This window comes from Gavia stellata, chromosome 1 (assembly GCF_030936135.1).
Source record: "Gavia stellata isolate bGavSte3 chromosome 1, bGavSte3.hap2, whole genome shotgun sequence".
Lineage (NCBI taxonomy): Eukaryota > Metazoa > Chordata > Aves > Gaviiformes > Gaviidae > Gavia > Gavia stellata.
In genome coordinates this window covers 25,618,620-25,641,407 of record NC_082594.1, presented here as the reverse complement: position 1 = coordinate 25,641,407, position 22,788 = coordinate 25,618,620, and the positions used below count along the sequence as shown (strand labels likewise).

Sequence of the window (22,788 nt, the reverse complement as noted above, 5' to 3'; positions counted from 1 at the left end):
AACATATATCGGGGGGGTTGCAACAAGGCTGGTTTCTACATTGTCTACTCAGTTTTTTTCCCGCAGGGCTAAACTATTTATTAATCAGTTTATGCACATTCTCACTCTAAGTGTGCTCTAGCCCATCTCCCCATGTTGTTGGGGTTTTTTTAGAAAAAGGTGGCAATATCACGACAGGACTATACAGAGGTGAGCAGGATTGGAGAGCAAGCGGGAGAGCTTGTCACTTTTTTAAGTTCCTCAAGTGTTACATTAAAACAAACTATTAAAATACAAACTATGATCCTTCCAACTTTTATCCCAGAATGTTTGGCTATAGCCGAAATGCGAAAGCAGCACATAAAGCCTTCTCCGCGAGGGTATCTAGATATGCCTTTTAAACACGCAAATCTTGCAATTCTACATTATGCTGGGTTTTGCTAGGAAGATTTTGCTTATTATTTCTATTGTTAAGTCTCTTGCATTTCAAAATACACTTTTTAAACCTTGTTAGAGGCAGATAATTGGAGGAACTAGCTGAAGTCCTAGCCGCCTTGAATTAGGCTAGGAATTGTTTGTTTTCGGTTATTTGCCAGAGTTATGTCAATAGATCTTTTTATTTGGATTATTGTGGTCGATGGGGTTTTGCTAAAATATTTCCTATCACAGGGAACCGAAATATTTGTGAATAGAAAATATCACTGCTGATAATCATCCCACAGCCATTTTTTTTCTCTTTCTTATAATTCTCTGAGTAATTCCAAACAATAATGCTTTCCTGTTCTTTCTAATAACCATTACTTTTCTAAATATAAATAAATCTTACCAAATACCTTAACATAGATAAACAGAATTTTCGAATGTTTTCAGTTATTGTACTTCACAAAGAGCCAGGCAAGTGCAAATAACACTAAAGTACTCAAAATATAATGTATATTAAAACTGGAAGTCAATAATGGGTAGGCTAAACCTCAGCTTGACAGTGCAAACGCTGGGACAGGCTCATGCTTACAGCTTCACTTGCCTCAGAACATCTTTAGTGCATTTGTGTCTTGAAGATTTGCAAAACTCCTGTAGGTTATAAAAGCAGCTGCTACAGACCACCTCTCTCTCAACCCCGCTCATTCCAACAGAAGATGTCTGAAGCAAGGGCACAGGGAATTTGTCTGAGCCTTAAGGTTCTGGTAACAGTAGTCATTGTTGTTTAGTGACCATCATACTCTTAAAATAAGACAGATTTTTTGAGCAGTAGGCCACAATCTCCAAACTTTCTGTTATACAGAAATATTTATATGGTATAAGCAAGATGTTTACATGCTCTGGGGATACAGAAATTATTCTTTTTCTCCAAGAATGATGCCTAAGGCTATCTATCAAGGCAACTTTTCTTCAAAATTGAGATCAAGCTGATTTGTTTAACAGAATGTGTTTTATGGTTTTTAACGGAGCTATCTTTTTCCCAAGACAAAAAGCACATGCTAAAATCTGTAATCACTATTCTGTTTCTCATTTTATGATTAAAAAAGCCATGAAAGAGTCTTCATAAAGTAAGATGTCCAAGGGGAGCAAAATACGCAAGTCAACATTATGCTGTAATAATACATTTCCACATACTTCACCGTTACGTTTTTTGTTTTTTTCCCAGCAAGACAAGGCTTCAGCTGTTTACAAATACCATTAGGAATTACAAATACCATGACTAGTTAAGTTTCTGAAAGTTGTTTTTATCAGTCACATGGTATTTATGTGTTTCTGATCTCTGAAAGAAGAAAAGTAGTTAAAATTCTGAAAGCTTTAAGCAGATAACTAGCATTAACAATTCAAAATATAAGACAAAATACTTACTACATAAATTAATAAGGGATATAATAAAGAGCATATGCATGCACAGACAGATGATTGTTCTTGTGCATCAGGTGATGATCTTACATTCAGCATTTGAACTCTACGTAATTCCTTCAGCTTCTTAGTTTCTGCATTTGCCATGAGTATTCTTACTGTTTAAAGGAAAAAGAAAGAGCATAACCTACAGCAGAGTATTACAGTAGCATGCCTGATATTGTGGCTTTTAGCATAGGCAGGTAGCAGGAACATATATCTCAGTTTACCAAACAAAGGGTGGTGAAAAAAAAATCCAGAAACACAGAGAAGTGACTTGCAAGAAGTGTCACTGATAGAGCCTGTGGCCTGTTCAAAACTTCATGTATAAGACTATACGCTTCTCCAGGTTGAAAGCTTTTGCTGGTTTTAGCGGTGGGTGTGTGTGTGTGAAATCTGATCTCTATAATTTAGGCAATTAATTTTCATCGAAAATTTAGATATTTAAATATCTATGGTTCCTGATCATCCACTGGGCCTGGTGGAGTAGGCTTGCTGCTCTCATAGTTTAATTTTCTTCCCAGAGAAATGAGGGATGCGAGAGGAAGACAAGAGGGAGTGGGAGTGGAGATGGTGCACACCAGGTCTTGCCTCAATACAGAGTTAAGACATGAGCAGAATATTATCTGGATCTGGGTGTTAGGGAATGTATCCAGTTTCCACATTATAGAGAAAGCAGTCTGTCAAATGAAGCACATAAATTCCTTATACAGTCAGAGGAGAAGACGTTGGTGTCTTTGAAGAGCTCCAGAGGGAGATCCCATCTGATTAAGTGCAGGCATTTAAGAGACTTAGACAATGAAAAGAAAACTGTGCCTCTTCACTCATCTCTCTCACTTCCAAAAATTTACACAAGGAGATTTATTTGTTGCTATGATCAGTATCCTTATGTCATTTTGACAAGCTTCTTATAATTGAAATGCTGTAACTCATAAGCCCTCTCAAAACAGGGGATACAAAACATTAAAACTGAACAATGTACATGTACTATAAATAATCCCTGGAGCTAGTTTTATCTAGTAACCAAGTATAACGATATTTCTGATTTAAACAGCATACTCAGACTTACTCCCACCTCCCTTTAACTTTGGCCAATTCAAAACTTAAAAAAAAAAATAATTTACTATTTGTGTTAAACTGTATCTTTAGTTGCAGACATCTTTAGTTTACTTCCTCACTCCTAATGACTTTTTTCCCAGAAAAGATTTTCAATGATGTACTTATCTGCTGCAGTTTTGCCACATAAGATAATTATTTTCTTTTATGTGTCTGTTCTTAACGCAATACTCTTCCCCCTGACTGACATTCAGAAAGGAACTAACTACATCCTTGTCTTGATCCTTAGCCACTAGAGATGGGCTTCTAACGAAGTCCATTGAATGCATCGAGGCTCTGCGAGGAGCAACTTGGCAGGGCTGACACCTAAACAGAAGCTGTTGAGAAAACCCTTTCCTCCTTATGAAAAAATATAACAGCATGTGAGATGAGTGACACAAATCCTATAAAATCATTGAATAAGAACTGAACAACCCATCACCTCCCTCACAATGTATTTTTCTTCGATTTCTTGATCAGGGACTAATTGCCCTTCATGACAGAAAAAAATGTCATTTATAAAATCAAGTGTCTCAGGGTAGGAAGTGAAAATTTATTGTCCTACTGTTTCTACAGAATTCAGCTAATCACCCCATGATGGTTATCTCCGAAAAGTAAAGAATTGTTCCAAAGTGTTTTTCAGATTTAAGATTACCACACTGACATTCTGCAGAACTAATGCATCCTGCTTTCCTACGGCCTCCTGGCTCACACCTTTCAGCACCTCCTGCTCCCTGATCCATTCCCCACCTCTCAGTGTTTTTCCACCATATTCCAGTCCTCTCCCAGCATTCTCGCATTGTCTCTGGTTTCCACCTCCCGCTATTTTCTCCACACCTGCCCATGTCTCCCCTATTTCTCTTTCCCCAGAATCTCCCCAAACCCCCTGGCAAGAAACAAAAAACTTCTGGCAAGAGACAGGATGTGCTTTAGTTGTATCTTTTCACTGCCTGGCCAGTTAACACACATGTGCTCGTCGGCGGCTGCTCAGAAATTGTATGGGCTGATATCTCATCCTTAGCTAATAGTGGGCCGTCATCCGAGTCTCTTGTGTCTGTCCAGACACAAATTTTGATTAAACTTTGAAGTTTGATCTCTCTGATATTTCTTCCCATTTTACAAACTGGCTTGAAACTATCTAAAATACTCACATGTTGTGGGGGAAATGTCACAGCAGTTGAGCAAGCACCAAGACAGAACAGTACGACTTTGTTCTCTTAAAACACCAAGGAAAAAAAAAAAAAGAAAAAAAAAAAAAAAGAGAGAGACAATATGAAAGAATTACTTCAAGTATAATTACTTTACATATACGTACCATTAAAATATAAGGGAAGAAACTCAGAGAAAAAAATACATTTAGCATTTTAATTAAAACTATAAATTTCAATAATGAACACTTAGGAAAGGGCTATTACAAAAAGTAAATTAAACTAGACCATCCTGAAGGAAAAATTAAGAGAACTGATTTTTAAAAGGTATTTAAAAATATTTCAACTGATATGGTCCAATATGTTTATTTATTAAGGAAGAACAGAGATTGGAGTTTTATTTATTAGTATTTGTATTGAACCAAAAGACAAAGGACTACAATTAAAATGAAGTTCCCTTGGCACTAGGAGCTGTACTGTAACATGATTCAACTTCAGGCTTCAGAGCCTTGATTCCCTGTTCTACCAGTTTCTCCTGAGTGCCGTGATGTCAAGGTAGGAGGCTGATCCTCCAAATCTGGATCTGATGCTTTGCCAGACTTCACTCTTGGTAATTAAAGGAACGGTGATTACAGCCTGACTTTGGCATGCAGGATTTCCAGTCTTCCTCCCTCCTGCCCTCCCCATATCCTTCCCTTTCATGCCCTGAAATGTAATGAACTTTGAAGAAAAACCTTTTCATATCACCAGAAAGATCAAAAAATGAGACTGTCCAAATCTGCCCACTCAGGCTCATTTTAATATGTCAAATCAAATACGGAAATCTTAAATGCTTTCGGAAATGCTTAATTTTAGACATTATTCTCTTGAGCTATGCTGAAATCGAGGAGTTTGAAGAATTTTCTCTCTTGTCTGAAGTCTCCTTTTGTGTTCAAATGTCAGAGCGGAGCTCAGGCTGTCTCACCACTAACAAAAGTAATCAACTGTCCCAAGGCAAACTGAGGTACAATCAAATGGTTCAAACACAAGTATGATTTTAGTCGTGTGCCTCTGACATCCAGTGTTGCCTAGCTTTGAGAATTTGGGTAAATTTTATATTTGTAACTATCTGACATTATCCATGAAGTTCCTATAATTCATTAAAACTATTGAAATCAAGGCAATTTAATCAAATCTCAGATTTAACATAATTCTTTTCCTGAGGGTGAACAGAATCAGTCTCAACAGAGTCAGTGCAATTTATTCTGATATGTCAGGTATGACAGAAGGGCAGATTGTCCATGTAGAACCTTATGGTTCAGAAATGTGTGTATGTAAGTATTTAGACATCCAGGCAGCCATTTTTAAGTGCTGTAATTGTAGCTTTGACTGTAGAAGCAGCAACTTGCTACCACTATGTGCAGTTGCAGGAATATTTCTGAAAATTAGATTCTCTTTAGATTACTTTCAAGCATTGTCTACCTCTGCTTAGATGTGCAGGTAAGGCATCAGTAGTAGGCTCCGCACGCTTAGCTCTGCATGAAGCAGGTCTTCCTAGCTGAAATGCTCTTTCATACTGGGCAAACTGAGGCACAGCCCTGTGGAAGAGTCCTTTTACGAAGGAGCTAAGCCGGCCCCAGTTGTGACAGTTTTTGTACTAAGACAGAGCACGGGGGGGGGCTGCCGGGGAAGGAGCGAGGCAGGGGGCAGCGCGGCGTCCCCCTCACGGCGCGGGCACCCCGGCGGCTCCTCACAGCCGCCCCTGGAGGCGTTCAGGCCGCGGCCCCCGGCGGCCCTGAAGACAATGGGGACGGCTCGACCGCTCCCGCAGGGCCGGCGGGAGGCGGCTCCTGTGCTCACCCTCGCCCTCTGGAGGAACGGCTCCCTGTTGACTGGAGCGCGGCCGGCACGGCGGTTCTCCTCAGAGAGCCTCTGAGGGCGGCCCCCAGGCCAACAGCTGCCGGGGCGGGGCGCGGAGGGGGCCATGGGCAAGGCAGAGCTGGCTCCCCGTGCCCTCACCCAGCGGCCCCGCATCTCCCAGCCGCCCACCCAGCCGCCGCTGAGCCCCTCGGCGGGAGCGCCCTTCCCTCCCGGGACGTTAGGGCGCGCTCTCGGGCCGCGGGCGCCGCCGCACAGCGCTGCCCGCCAGGTGGCGCTGCTGCCCCGCGAGCCGGCGGCCACCGCCCGCCCTCCCCTGCCGGCTCCGTCCGCCGGGGACGTCACAGTGGCGCGCGCGCGCTCTGGCAGGGGCGGGGAGCGGAAAGAAAAGAGGAAGCTGGCGGCGCTGCGCGCGCACCTCGGGGCGCTGGCCGAGGCGGGGGCCCCGCCCGCCCCTCTCCTCCCCCCTCCCCTCCCCCAGCTGGCGCGAGCTCCTGGAAAGGGCGGGCTCAGGCTGGGGGCCCTTGGGCGCGCGCACGGCCGCGCCGTGGCCATTGTTGGCGGGGAGGGCGGGAAGCCGCTCAGCGGGGCCTGCGCCCCATCAGCCGCTCCTCCGCCCCCTCTTCAGGGAGGCGCCGTCTCCTTTCCCGCAGCCAGCTCCAGGGCTGCACCTCCTCTTCCCCCGCGGCCGCTCCGAGCATGGCGGCGGAGCCGGGGGGACCCAGGGCGCTCGCCGGCTGCCTCACGGACGCCCGTGCCAAATGGCCGAGGAGGCCGCCGCCGCAGCGGGAAGGGGCACGTCAGCTTCGAAATGTGGCGTGAACCCGCCCGCCCTTGCCGGGGGAAGGGCGGCAGCGGGGAGCGCGAGCCCTGCCGGCGCCTCCCCTCAGCCCCGCTCGGCAGGACGTGCCGGCCTCTGCCTTGGCCCGGGGAACCAGGGCCGGGCTAGGCCGCGCTGTACGCGCTGTCAGGATGGGCCTGGCCTTCGTGCGCCTCAGCGGTGCCACCACGGCCTCGGTGCGGGTGGCATTGTGCAGTGCCCTTGAGCACGAGGGTGTGGAGACAGCACAACCTGGTTCGTGATTTTTTTGGTGAAAGAAATCTTCCCCAAGTGAAGGATGGGAAAAAGCAACACTTTTTTATAAAGTATGCTACTGCCAAACAAATTATTTGGGCTAAATAATTAATAATCCAGGGTTCTGGGTGAAATCTGGTGGCCTGGAGATCACAATGTTAACAAATTGCTTTTTAGACCTAAGTGGAGAAAACCTTTCTTTGTTCTTTCTCTGCTGTATGATTTTTGGAGGAAAAAGCCTTTGTGTGGTGCCTTTTACTGGATGGTTCTACTGTCTTGCGTCCAAAATCCCGGGGTTCTTTGCTGCTGTGAGCACTGCTGTTTCAAAATGAAGTTTCTTCACTCTGATGTGATGTTACGAGTGTGCCTGCCATAAAATAAACATAAATTAAAGTATGTGCTGCCTTTAATTTGGTGTGGTTATACCCAGGCATTCTTGCAGGTCTGTGTTACACTGGGACAACCACAAGGACTTCTGTGGTATTATATTGGTATAATATGGGGAAACTTAGTCCAGGTTCTTGTTGGCGGGGAGGGCGGGAAGCATTATACACAAACTAACTTTTCACAAAGTGTTCTTTGTTATTTTAGTTTAACAGATAAGCATAACTTGGCATGAAGCTAGGTAGTGTGAAATAATACAGGGATGTTTTAACCATTATAATTTCTTGAAGAAAAAGATACATGGTTTTTATATTTTATAAGCTTTTTTAAATAATTTCGGCGATATGAGATATATAACTCTTGTTTCTTTTGTTGCTCTAAAAGTTTCAAGAGTGGTTAATAGAGTAATGGATTTTTTAAAATGCGTTTAAATATATCAATAAAGACTTAATTCTCAGCAAATCCATAGATTGCATTTAACTTATTTTTGAATAATACTGAAGCCTAGTAGTTAAACCTGGACACTTGGGTGTCAAACTTCCAGCAAAGATCTGGGAATCGTGCCTAATTACTTTTCTGGGCCTGGGATTAATGTCCTCTCTTTATTGTTAGCTTGATGAAAATCAGTTCAGGATATAATTTAGAAGGTTTACATTATTTCAATTATCTGCTATTCTCTTGTTCGCTCATAATTCATGTTCCATCCTTTTCCCCATCACCACCTATTCTTAGCCACCAAAAATATCTTTCCTTCTGCCAAGCTTTCTCTTCTTTGTCCTTGAGTACTCTTCAGTTCCAGAAGGTGCCTTTCACTCTTTATTTTCTCCATTAATTTCTGATTTGTGTTTAGAAGTGGATTGCTAACGTTAATTTTTTTTCTTAATAGTAGATTGCAGTAACCTTTGGGGAGGGAACAATGAACGTCAAGTTTGACAGAACTCCATGAATGCTAGTGAATCTTGGAAAGAGTATCCTTTTTACCCTGTGCAGAGGTTTTTTTGGTAGTTTGTCCTAAATGTAATTATAGTATTGCAGTGCTTTTACCAGTTTTGTATTTATAGATAGTGTTTTTGTGAGTTATGTTTTTGTATGTAATGTAGGCACCAAAGAAGCACTGTATGACTTACTCAGAAACTAGTGAATAGCTTAAGTTCCATAATACATGGAGACAATCTCTATTACCAGTTTTCTTGGAAATTCTGTATATATGATTTTTTAAGATTAAAATAACTGAAAGTTAGGTACATAAGAACATTGGTATTTTAAGAAGAAAAGTGTTAAGGTTATAGTTACCTACACAGAGATTTTTTTTTTTAAAGTATTCTGGCCCTTAGTGTTGCAAGACAGGTTCTATATTTACATTTAGAAACTTGCCAGCTATTACTAGACCTCTGTCTCTATCCTTTACCATCTTAATCTTTAGAATCTGCTCCAGAGTTCTTCAAGGAAACATCGATATTGGTATTTTTAGAAAAAGGACTCAACTTGTGTGTTAGATTGGCGCTGGCAGGCAGGGATTGGCTCGCAGCTCTCGGTACCTGTAGTGCCCTTTGCCTACACACTGAGCACCAACTTTCATCAAGGTGCACTCTGACAGTTGTCTGATTAGCATGGGTGGTGGTGTGCCAAGGAAGCAGACAAATCCTTGCTTAGTTCAACTACTATATTAGGTAAGATTATTGCTTTACCAATTTCAGTTACTGTTTTATTAATGCTAAGCATAACCCTACTTCAGCTGTTAAAATAAGTGAAACACAGCACGCACTGATGACCTGCTGACAGTTATGTGCTGTCCACAGCTACACCCCAACAGGTGAGCCGGGGAGGGCACCCATGTTGGCTCGTGTTGCTCAGGGTGGGGTAGTGCTGCCCCGGCTCCAAATTGGGGCATGCCACACAGCTTCCTTTGTTCTGAGTCCAGCAGTGAGAGTAAGGCACTAGTGCTTCCTCTCGAGGCTCCAGTGCTTTACACTGCAGAAAAGCCTATTAGTAGCTTTTCCTCTAGGGCTTTTGAACGCCTTTTCCCAAAGTTTGCTTTACCCTTTGTAGGGTTTGTGTCTGGGACCTCCTGAATGTTACATGGGTCACAAAATCATTTTTTGCATCATCCTATCACTATCCTTTTATCTGCTGTAACAGTTTTCTTCTTCATGTTACTTTTTTGCTACTAGTCTCCAGCAAAGACTGTGTTGTGTCCATCAGTCACACTCATTTTCCTTTACTTAGAGCCAGTAGGGGTGTAGTTTACTACATACACATTTGTGTCCAGCAAGGTCATGTCACCAGGGGAGGCCTCTGTGGACTCCACATGGGTATTTGTCTTCCCTGCACTCTTCTAAATGAAAATCACTTTCAATATAGGAGAAATATGTTCTCATTCCCACATAGAACAGAAGAAGAACGAGAACAAGGATCTGGTGAGAAAGAAGCAAATATGCATAAAGATTTTCTTCTTTTACTAGTATAGCATAAGAAGGAGCTGTATGTAGCATGCAAGCACAGCATTAGAGCTTTAAATCTTGTAGCATTTAAAACTGCTAAGGTAGCAGTCATTTATGCTTTGGAGAAGAAATTTTTTTCTCCTTACTCATTGTGTTAAGATGCAGCATGACCTAGTTTGCATTTGTCTTGGAAGACCTAGATCAAACTAGAGTATTTATTTACTATCATGGTCTAGTATTTAGACTAGACCATTTCTTTACCAAAGACCTCAAACATTACCACAGAAGAACTCAGAATAGTGTGTTACTTCTGTTGGAGCTCCATCAGGCTATGCACGTTGTTTAATAGAAGATGGAGGTTTCAGATGAAGCAGTGGACTTCGCAGCGTTTTGTAGTGTGCATGTCTAAGTCAAAATGTCATAACTGAAGAGCTGCCCTTGTCATGGTTTTGTTGGTTATGATCTGAGAATTCATCCAGAACTGCACTGAATTTTTAGTGTTTGGATCAAATCCAGAAGAATCTAGGACACGGGCAGAATTTGGTTGCTTGGCATGAAAGTCCTGTTTAGTTTGCTGCTTAATGGCTACTGTTGTGGTACAACTTGCAGCTTGTGGTACTGAAAAGTTGGAGAGCATCCGGTGTGAAATACCAGGTTATTATTGCCCAGTTCTTTCACCCTTTCTTCAGGCATCAGCTGCTGACCACTATCTGAGACTGGCTATTAGGCTAGCCAGGCATTGGTTTTGTTACTTTCTGGGATGTTTTCTCAATTTAAGATCTCCTGCTTGCTTTTTTCCTGCGTGTGTCAAAATTGTACAATTCATTCTAAGACCAACAGCTTGATGCTTATAGCTTGAAGCTAACCTTGACTGGGAGGCAGCACACAGGTGGGACTGGTTGCTCTTGAGTCACTTTGGTGGACACAGAGCCTGCATGTATATCCTGAGGATGAAGGTTTCCACAAAATGCAATGGGGGCTGCTGCTCTCTTTGTAAAAGAAAGAGGTGCTGTATTACCATTTTCCATAATTTAGTGGTTTATCTTCCCCAAAAGAGAAGAATTCAGCTTTCTCAACTGTTTGAAAGACATTAGTCTATGTTTTCTACTTTCCAGAAGAATTTCTGATGGTAAGTTTTTACGGGCATAGGTTGTCCTCTTGTAGCTTTGCCTGTGCAAAAATAATTCAAGATTTGTTGGACAAATAAGAGAAACAACATGTAATGGAAGCAACTCAGATGTGTAGCCTGGTGATGAAGTCCTGCTTGTAGGACTAGGAAGACCAATACACTAGTCTTATCAAAGTGTTTATCTACTTTGTAGAGCATAGTTGCTGGCTAAAACTTGGCAAAACTATTCTGATCTGTTCCCCTCAAAGTAGGTGCCACATCTGGTAAAGCAGATTTTCATGCTTGTTTCCTCTTTGGGAAGAAGGAGAGGAGGAACTTCCTGCACAGCCACTTGTACTCAGTGCTAAAGTGATGCCATTTTTCTTCTTCCTGCTGATTTTTAAAATGATGGGAGAGCTGATATAAAATGCATTAGGCCAAAGATGAAGCTGAGCCCAGCTTTTCTATGTCCTGGATGGCTCTAACCACAATGTTTTTACAAAGAGATAAACCTTTTTTAAGAAAACAGATTAAGCCTTATCCAATCTCAAAAGATAGTCTATAGGTGCAACTGAACACACTGGGGAGAATGAGCTGTAAGTTACCTGTTCCAGTATGTAATTTTTTGTTGCTTTAGTGGCATGAGACCTCTCAGCTTTTGTGAAACCCAGTCTGAAACACACCATTGCTTAGTCAACAAGCACTGCAGGAAGATACCCTCTGTAAACAGGCACAGGTTAGTTACGTTTTCCAAGGTAGTCATGGTAAGAGTTACTGTATTTTGAAGTTAGTAATTTTTGGTGGAGAAGTTTAATGCATCTTAATACCTATGTGTGTAAACTATTTTGACATTCACGCTCGCTAATTGTGATGTGCAGGTACAAACACTGTTGCAGACGGTGCCAAACCGAATGCAAGTGGATGGCGTTAGGAATTCGCTGCTTAGAGCAGGTGTTTGGGATACAAGAAGCACAGTTCACTTCTTCTACCTCACAAGATGGAGGAAATGGTAGAATAGATAAATGATGAGCTGGCATCCATTCTGAAGCAGCTGAAGATGGGATAACCCAAGAGGATAATTTGTGTGCTGAAATCGGAGCAGATGTCAATTAAGACAGCTTGTCTGGCCATTTGGGTGCCAGTTCTGTAGCGTGTCTCGGCAGTATAGGCTTGTCAGACAGCCTGTTTGTGAAATTCGGTGTTGCTTGACATCATAATTTGTTAGAAGGTGGAGAATTGCTGTAGGCATTGTGAACTGGGAAAATCAAAAAGGGGATTTTTAATCATTGGAGCAAAACCAAGTTACAATTTGATGTTAAAACCAACTACATGCCTTTTTAAGTTGTCATTTTTCAAATGAGAAGTCCAATACGATATTAGTTGCTTTTACTAGAAACAAAACAAACCTGCCACAGAATTTTCATACTAGGCTGGCTGTGGCAATGGGCTACTGCACTTTAAAACTTCTGCAGTAATGTGCACTTGTTTTCCAAAGCATTTTGCCCCACACCTTTTCTTCAACAAAATCCATTTCTTTTCCCTTTCCAATCTCTCTCTCTTGTCTTGAATGAAGCACCATGCTGGTACAGCTTATGGCTTTCAGTCCCAGAAATTAGCTCGGGCTTCTTCATCTGGGAAGCATTTCCATAAACTAATATTTGGAAGACTCTCTTGGTACCAGGGCTCCTGTCCTGCCTAGCTTAGACCAATAGTCCTTAAGAATTGATGCAGGAACACTTGAAAGAGAGATGGGACTTCAGGATTCTGCTTTCTTGTATACGATGGACATTATCACTGTGCAAGATCAATGTGTTGATTGCAAATTAAAGGCCAAATTTACCAATTCACTGTCTGAGAGATTAAAAGCTGTTGTAAAAAGTAATTGAGTCTATTTCTGAACTGGTATGAGTTTGCCTTTAAAAAGTCAAATAGTCAAATATATGAAATGAGGTAAGTGTTGTGTTACGTTATTTTCTCATGGTACCACATCTTTGCGTTCCCTTTTCTCCCATGTTGTGCACCTTTTAATCATAAAAAAAATCCCAAGTGTATATCCTTATTGTTCTATGTCTTGAAGTTAGCATTTCCACAATATTTTTCTATATTGTACTGTATTAATCCTCAAAGACATAGCTAGTGGTTTACTAAAGCACAAACATGTAGGTTATAGAAATGCACGGTTAAGCTTAGTGAAAGAAGATGAAGTCAGTTATGTGGTGGCACTATGAGGGGAAATGGAGAAAAGCCAGAAACAACCTTAAGCATGTTTAAAAATCAGTTTAATTTGCTTTGGAGCATCAAACACTTAGAAGGTTTCATTGGGTTCATTCAGTTACAGCTTGTGTCACTTCTGAAAACCTGTTTGAAGAAATCAGTAGCTTGGGGCTGCACACCCTCAGGCAGGAAAGTGCAAAGGAGAAGGTAACTGGACAGGAAGGAAAAATGAAGCTCCATACACAGATGTATTTAAGAAGTGTAAATATCCTAGGTTTGGGGGGAAAGGGCTCATCCTGGAAAAGGCATTTCCTTTAAAACCTATTAAATTAACGCCATCTTCATATTAGTATTTCTGTACCTTTTCTTTGGGAAAACTGCTGAGATCCTAATAGCCCATCATAAGTGAATGCTTCCATGTTTTGGGGATCAGAAGGATCCAGATTGCTCTGAATTTTATGCGATGTCCCTGAAGACCTTTCTCTTTCCCAGCAACCTAGCTATGCACATGGTTTTGCCTGCTGACTTGAGAGATTGAGGAGACTTTCCTTGATCATTTCAGATAGATAGCAGTACAGTTCTTAGAAGTGGAAAGGTTGCTGACTGCAGAGTTTACTGTACCTGCTTTCCAGGAGGAAGGTGCCACAAGTTAGTCATCCATCTAAAAGCTCTGTAAATATTTAAGCAACACTATAGTGGGATGTGAGGGAAAATTCCGTTTGAAATATTTTATCTTCAATATAGAAGGCACGCATAAATCTATTTTGAGAATGAAAGAGTTCTTTGTATTCTAAATACTTTTTTTCAGAAGGATTTTGTATAAGGAACCAATCTGGCTTCCTCCCCCAGGCCCAACAGGCAAAACCACCCGTGGCTGAGAGACCTTCTTTTACACAGAGCTTCTTTTGAGAACAGAGGAGCCCCATTAGTGCTGCAAGAGCAAAATACGATATTTGGTCTCTGAAATATTTCCACAAAATCATTCTTTATGGATCTAAGCTGTACATCAGAGAGAATTTTACCTAAACCAATTTAATATTAGGGAGGAGGGTTAAATAGCATTGGTATTTTTTTTATTTGGAGGTTAGTAATTTATCACTCAAAGTTTTACAATACATTAATTATCAGAACAATTGGACCTATTGAAAGTTTCTGAAGTGAAAGCTACAAGTTATCAGATAAATTTAGAGTTGTGTAATTTTCTCATAACCCTTCACTTGGAAGCTTTTCTGCTTCCAGTATAGGATGAGGTCTGGCAGTGAGGTTAACCCTGACCTCTGAGTGTTCTATATGGACTTGTTCATTTCTGCCACATTCTTTCAGTTTAAATTTAGATTTGCTGGCAGCTATTATGCCTATTGCAGTAAGCTTCATGGGCAAAACATTGAAACAAATATGCCTTTTATCACAGATGTTTTTGCTGAATAAGATTAGTGAAGAACACTTGAAAGCTGAAAAACAGGGTGCAGAAGACTTTGGTCCAAAAGGCACAAATAGTTGCATGTCTGGAATGTATTTACTTCGCAATCTAAGGAAAGAGCAAGTAATTGTTTAGGTGATGGGCCATAATCTTGTGCCCTATTTTACCTCTGTAATTTGTTATTGGTAGTAATGAAATTTCAGCTATGTAAGTGAACACAGAATCTGGAAATGAATGTGTACATGTAACAAAAACATTAAGGTTGCTGTTCTAAAACAAGCTGTGGTTGCTGTAGAAAGTAGCAACCTACAAGTAAATTTTATGTTTGACTGATTGCTAAATGTGTCTTAGTAAATATTAAATAGTTGGGTTAGTTCTTAATATACAATAACTATCTGAAGCATAATAGCAGCATTTGTAACTGCTTTAAGTTTAAGGAAGTGCATACCACTTAAATTTATATTTAGCACAGAGGATGATACTTCTGTTTTATGGTATTTTTATTCTTTTTTATCTAACCTGAGTGTATAGGACTTGAGAAAACCATATGGCAAATGAGTTCACTTTGAAGGCCAATATGTCATTCTCTGCCTAATGTATGACGTGGTGTTCGTAGACAAGGTTGCTCCACCTTGAAAGATTTGTTTGACAAGGGATTCTTTGGTCTCACTTTCTGCTACTGCTCATCTGTCTGGGATAGGATGAAAGGAAACGGCCTCAAGTTGCACCAGGGAAGGTTTAGATTGGATATTAAGAAAAACTTCCTCACTGAAAAGGTTGTCAAGCATTGGAACAGGCTGACCGGGGAAGTGGTTGAGTTACCATCCCTGGAAGTATTTAAAAGACATGTGGATGAGGCGCTTGGGGACATGGTTTAGTGGTGGACTTGGCAGTGCTAGGTTAACAGACTTGATGATCTTAAGTGTCTTTTCCAACCTAAATGATTCTATGATTCTATATTCTGAGGTAACATAGAAGAAGTGTTCCTGTAATGTACTTCTCTCTCTAAGCTTTTCAGGTTCTTCAAAAGATAACAGTATTCCTATGTATTGCTGAATGACTGCAGCTCCAACAAAAAAAGGAGACCTTGAGAGTATATGGAAACAAGTGTTTTCCCTGTACACCTTTTGAGGGAAAAAACGATTAATAAAGCAGACCATGATTCTTAGATAATTTAGAGTGAGATTTTTTTTCCTCCTGAAGGGCAAGACCCAAAAGCTTCCTAAGATGCTCTGACCCTACTGCCTTTGCAGTTGCTATGGGCAGGATACACTGATACTCAGCTCTTCTGAGCACTTTGATAGCATCAAACCTAGTTCCTAGGGCTGAACACTGGGGAGCTGTGTTCCTTGTGAATGGCTTAGGCAGAGTTTATTCACTGGTTAGAAGTCCTACTGTGCAGGCTGTATATTTTTGAATGTAAGTAGCATCATGTTTTTGCTGTTCGGCAGGAATTTCAGGCAACCTCTGAAATATGTAGCCAATCAGCATTTGTTCCAAATGGCACTTTTGTGCCAAATTTCCAATTAGTGAATAGCATTTGTTAACTAGGTCCATTTGGCTTTATCTTGAAGGATAATGAAAACCCATCTTTCTCGTCACCCCCTTAATGACACAATGTAGAGTCTTACTGAACTAAAAAAGACAGAACTGAGTGGAGAAAGCTAGGAGAGTTATAGTTTGGGGAAACTCTTCAGGACTTGTATTTTTAAGGAATGACTGTGGTTTGAGTTCCATTAAAGTAAAACAAGGAATTTATAAAAATAAGGGGGTTTGGCTTGTACAGATGTATTGCAGAGTGTTGGTGAATGCTGGAAGTATTGTTCCAGTAGGTAAATATTTATTGAGATAAAGGGAAAGCATGCCTCCCAATGCATGGAGCTGTATTTTTTACTGTAACTCTATACCATATATGTGCATTAGTACATGCATTTGGAGTGTCTTCATCAGAAATATTTGGAAGCCTTTCTTAAAGTCTCCGTGCATTTTCATCTTTCCATTTTCTATGGAAAATGCTAAATTAGAGACACTCCTCCAGCCCCCGAAGTGCTCTTTTCTGTCATGGAACAGAAAACAGACCGTTCGCACTAGTGTAAATCTCTCCTACTTTTCATTAAACTCAAAAATCCTAACTTCTTTTGTAACCTTCAATGTTTGTCACCTGGCAAGTACAATTTTTGCATAACTCACTGAAATCAAACACATTTTACTCATTTCTGTACGTAATTGTTGCCTCAGAATTGTTTACCACTAATCAGTAAGAAAGCACATTCTTACAGCTCCTTTTTCTTAAATTGCAGCTTAACTGTGTTGAGAACTAAAATCTTCCTATTAGATTTTGACGGACTTTCTACATTCATTGTTGCTGGAATTTGGGTTGGGTTATGTGGTTTTTTCCTTGTTGTTGGTTTTCTTGAGCATTCTTTAGTATTGGAAAGATCCATACATGAGGAAGGATAACTACAGAAAAATGTAGAATCTTTCCTGTGTCTAGAAATGAGTGTCGTAGACATTTATCAACATGCACACTTCCTGTGTAAGATCATCTCACTCAGAAAGGATTCAACATGAGCATTGTCTTTTGATACTCACTTTCTGTGGAACATCCTGTATTTCCTATATTTTACTTTAAAATGTTTGGGATGACAATGGGAAGTAATCAAAGAATCTGTTTAAATAATTTTAATAGCTACAGAGTTGAAATACAGCTTAGCACTTTTAACAGCTTTTCAGGAAAAATACTCAGAGGTTATAAAAATTTGGGAAATTCCAGATAACGGTTTGGAAAACTAAGACCAGATATTTAATTTTCTGTGTTTCAAAACAATTCTTACAAGGATAATACTAGCCCCTCTGAAGGGAACATGCTTCTGCTGGTAATATGGGACCAGATGTCTGACGAGCTGGGGCCTTATTCTTAGTTACTGTGGTGAAGATGAGCAATTCCATTAGTAAAAATATACGTCAGTGTAATACTGGAGTGAGCCTTCTGGATTCTATTTCTAAAGCTTTTTTCTATGATAGCAAGCAAATTACAATTATCTCTCTGTCCCACTTGTAAAAATCTCATAAGGAAACATAATCACCATAAAAGTTTAACAGGTAAGAATAATAACAACATTCATCTAGCTCCCCTAGGTATTGTGGAGTATTGGTATGATGCTCTTAGGATTTTGGCAGGATGGCAACACACTATTACTGTTTATATGCTCAGTCCGTTAGAATTGTTTGCTGTGAAATTGTCCTCTGTGCAAAGGTACGTATTGTTTGTGAAAGTAAGACAGATGAAAGAACTGAAGTAGCTTCAGGATAGAGACTAGTCTGGGGAGTTGTAGCTGCCCGTGATGACAGGGAGGTCAGTGCAACTGTATTTCTCTTGTGAATCTTCAGAGGTGATTTGAATGAGGAAAATGAGGCATAATGCAGCAGCATTCACAGTGACTGCCATGAGAATATGCTTCAGGGGAGTCACTGGAAAGGACTTTGAGGAAACTAAGGAACAAGAAAAGTAGTTTTGGCAGTTGCACTACAATGGATTAATGTTTTCATTATACAGTGAAGCAGTTCAGATAAAAGGGGAAGATACATCCATGAAAACAGAAAGCATTTGAGACCAGTAAAGTATTCCCAATGGATGGGCAGAAGAAAGCTGCAAGACTTGATGTAGTCTGGAGTTATAGTTAGGAACAAAATACAGTGCACATGATGACCTTCAATGTTCTTATTTTTATTGACAACAAGCAGTCAGTGGAGAGATGCTGACATAGAAGTGGCTTAAGAAGGAGACATTAAAGTTACTTTGGTTTTGGTGTTGCTTGTGCTTAGCTTGAGCTGGCAGTAGTTCACCCAAGATGAAGTGTTAGAAAGCCATTCAGATATACAGAAGAGGAGTGTGATCATTTGAGTATGAAGAACAGCTATGAGTATGTGTCATCAGGATTGGAGTGATAATTGAAGCTTTCTAAATGGTGAAAGTTACCCAAGGACAGGGAAAGAGTTGGTCAGCTTTTTGCTTGAGGGCTAGAAGAAAAATGGGAGTCTTCAAGTTACAAAAAGCTTGAATGTTTTAAGACTTCATATATGTTTGATTTCTTTTAGACCCAACCAGAAAAAGGATCTGAATGGTCAGACTCTATGTCATGTCTTATGAAGAAATTGGAACAGTTGAATTTAGATATTGAAGAAGCTCTGAGTGCTGGCTCTTTTCCCTCCAGTACTCCTTCTACCAAAAGGCACAAACAACTGGTAAGAATGTGTGTCGTATGATATGTTTTCTAGCACTTAGCTATCAGATCGTCATCAAGCCATGGTTTTCAGAACTGGTTGTGTTTCTGGATAGGCTGAGGAGCTCAGGTTCAAGGATGAAGTAAGTTACGGTGTTTCACTCAATAATAACAAAATCTCATTAACTGCTTAGACAACTAACGGCCAAATAAACAGAAATGTCATAGGATGAAACTTGTAAGTTTTCTGTCATTATGGCTTAAAATCATTAAACACCTTTTTTAGAGGGGAATTTGAATCCAGATGATTGCATTTGATAGTTTTTCAGGGTAGAGTATTGTTAATTTGAAGTTCCAGTGCTACCTTGTTTACACTTGTTATATTTATTTAAAGACATAGCAGCAAGAGAGACACTATGTATCTTCATTAAGAGTTGAATTAATATTTGTTTATTTTATCTGTATATTTGATTTAGAGCTGCATTCCTCTAGTTAAGAATATTTCGTGGTGGCAGGTGTCATCAGTTGTGACATGCAGTTTCTCAAGCTTTTATTTTGAGGGCAAATGGGATTAAGGAGCAATGATATTAGTTTTGTAATTTTTGAATAAGCAAGGTTTTTTACAGAAGCAAGTAACTGGAGAGTGAACAGCGTGAGAAGTAGGAGTGTTTGTTCTCTGCTTTAGGCTATGATTAAAGTCAGTTCTTAAGATAGAGTTGTTTGGATTTGCAGCTCTGAATGTTAGTGCTGGCTTGAAATTCCCAGAAGGTGAGCTTGTTTGAATGATTTTGCCATTGCTGCTGTTTCAATGCTGCTTCATTTTGTAAAAGTAAATTCTTTAAGTAAATGTCTGTGCAGATCGCAGTGTAAATGTTCGTGTCTCTCAAGGTGAGACATTCAGAATCTTGCATCTTGGTGTTGGGCTTTGCAGTATGCATTTTCATATTCTGCAAAGAGAGTGGTAGTAATGGAGTGGCCATGACTGTGTCTCGTTTCTTTCTTATTGTATACGTCAGCAAGTCAGAACCAGGTCTGTCCAACTGAATTAATTTCATCATTAACTTGTCTATTAATGGACAGTGTTCTGTCTTCTTGTAGGAGACTGCTCAATGTCTTCTGTCAAAATGCTGTGGTAGTGTAGTCTGCTTTTCTGCCTGAAAGTGAAATCCAAGCCATCAGAGTTTGAGCACTTCCCGTTGTGAGGCAGTCTGGTTTTGGTAACCAGTGATTCAAACGCCTGTGATTTTATGGCTGTGCCTATTGTACTAAGGCAAAAACCATGATTTGGTTAGGCATCATTCTTTCTCCATGATGACTTGAACATCATAGGACACTGGACTTCAAATCTATTGCTGGAGCATTCAATGAAGGGCATGTAGCATGTAGACAGCAGAAAAACAAATCCAAATAGACAATGTTTTCAAATGCCCTTTGATACATAAGGACAACATCATCAAAAGTGGTTGCACAGAGAATGCCAACACCAGCATTCCAAGTGCTTGCACTTGCTGAAGCCTAGTGGCAAGACATCTGAGTACAGAGGCCAGGACTTCAGGCACAGCCTTCTTCCTGGGGCATATTCCCCCACCAAAAGCCTGTGCTAGCCATACAGAGCTGGTCATGCTTAATACACAGATAAAACCTACCTCCAAGCCAGTCTCACTGGTCTTGGCACACTTGTTTCCCTTACCAATAGTTGCATCTGTTTGGATAAGTCCAAAAAGATTTCAAGGATGTTTCTAACATCAGTGCCATAATTACCATTTTCCTCACTATGATATTTGAGCAGTTACACTCCTCTTTATCAGGTCACGTCTTCTTCCCATTCTGAAGCAGGAGAGCTTGCTTCATTTTAATTGTCTATGGACAGGCAAAGATAATGTGAATCAGCCATATTTTTATTGTGGCCTTATTTGACAGACTGGAAATGTCCTTTAAACCTCAAAAAGCCAATTTCACTACAGGAGCTGGAGAGGTCATTTAACACAAAGGTCTTCCCGATGAGACCAGCAAGATCAGAGCAAGAAAAGAGTCAGGGACAATCTGTTGTGGGACTGATGATGGGACGCCCTTTGCTGTCTCCTGCAGAGGTGTTTGTAGTCAAACCATTTCTGAACAAGGGAATCATCTACCCTAATTTAAACATTTAAGAATAATTTGCCTTCAAAAATGGGTTGACCTTAGGCTTCCCGTATAGTCAAAGCAGCAAAATACATCCTCCTAAATCTGTCCATGAGTTTGCTGTGAAGAAACAGATTTTAAAAATCTCAAAATGACAGTTGCAGCGGAAAAAATGAACAAACTCTTGTTTTCATACAAGTTGTATGAGTAATTTATCTTCTATCAGTTCATCCCATTTGGTCCATATTTCTCATTATAGCTTGTAATTTGTTGCACACATACCAAACATTTTATTCTTGTCACTCACAATGAAACTTGAATAGGAAGAAGATCTATCTCAGACATATGTTTACTAGTAACTGTGTAAATTTGGCTTCTATAAAATGATGAACCGCTTATGGGTTCTTCATATGTTTTTATCCTACTTTGATTATGTAAACTGGGAACTGACACAAGAAATTATGATTGAAAAGGATTTGGGGTGAAGTGCTCACAGATGCAAAGCCAACTTGTAGATCCAAGGTCTCAAAAGTAGGTGACTACTGTATGAGTGGCAACATGTTTGGTGGAGCTGCTGCTCTGAAAACTGGTCTCTTGAGGGTGTGGGCAATTTTTAACAGATGACAGAGTATTTCTTTTGTATGGCAGATGCTGTGACTCGGGGATACATTCTGTAATTTAATCACTGGGTTGAACCAGTCAGTTTTCTACTAAGGATTTTTTCATCTCTTTATGGAAGTAACTCTTTAATATTTTATTATTCTTTACATTTTCATGTTGTGAAGATATCTGTCATTAATAATATTCCACTGGACAAAAATTTTGCAGGAAGAAGTCTGATTATTTGCTAGTTTAATGAAAATGGACTGGGTGAATAAATGTTATGGGACTTACTGGGTTAGAGTAGGGGGTCTTGTAGTATTTTGGTGAACAAATTTAAGGTATTTTCCAAAACATAATAACTTCTAAAAAAATGCTAAGAGGTTTAACTTCCCTTGGTCAGTCTTCTCTGTAAACTGCAAGTTACTGCTGGTCATTTTTTAATTGGGAAATAGCACTGTGCAGTAGCAGTGGCTGGATGACTCCATATCTGATTCAGAAAAGGTATAAAAAAAAAAAACCTGGCATCAAATTATTTTCTGAAACATTCTCTCACCAATGCTATAAATACATGCTATAACTACAAAAAGCTGGGCTATCTGAATGTACTAACAACAAAACTGCTAGCTTCAGAAAACTGCAATTAATAGTACTGCTCCTCTAAAACCTGTACCTTTCCTATGGAAAAAAAGTCTTTCCTAGCAATGTAGAAGGAGGTACTTTGTAAATGAGATAGCAGAGATAAAACGGTCTTACTGTAAACAGTGTTTTTCAGTGTTGTTTAATGTATCTGCTTCATTGCCATTTGATGTCTAGTACTCAGTTTCAGTACGGAAAAACCAGCAGATCTGAAGAATGAGAATCACACTTGGTTTTTTTTTAGTCCTTTATCATTCATGGATAGTGATACAGAAATCCTGTTTGATTATAATTACCCTGTCTTCTATTAGAGATATGACTTTCATTGAACAAAATTTTGTCTTTAACTTACACATTCTCTTAATTCTTTTGCAATAGCATATTATCATCAAACTTTTTTGGGCCACATACTGATTCTTTTGTCAACTTTGCAAAGCCTCCTCAATTTACAGCCCCAAAAATATACTAACTGGGAACTAGGCAGTTGCTGTTAAAGACCAGCAGCAAATTTGTCCTCTTGTGAAGGGGAGCAGCCAGAAAATGGGCTGATTTTGATTGATTGTACCCAACAGCTTGGGACTGCTCTGCAGTGCACCCATGATCCTA

General features: G+C 40.2%; 1 protein-coding gene across 1 annotated transcript in view; it reads left to right on the top strand.

The window, feature by feature from the left end:
- Window positions 1-22,788, top strand: part of STARD13 (StAR related lipid transfer domain containing 13) — a 305,199-nt gene that overhangs the window by 58,348 nt on the left and 224,063 nt on the right. The window contains exon 3 of the mRNA XM_059826737.1: window positions 18,698-18,844. Coding sequence (XP_059682720.1) covers window positions 18,698-18,844 — 147 coding nt within the window. The remainder of the gene's footprint in view (window positions 1-18,697; window positions 18,845-22,788) is intronic.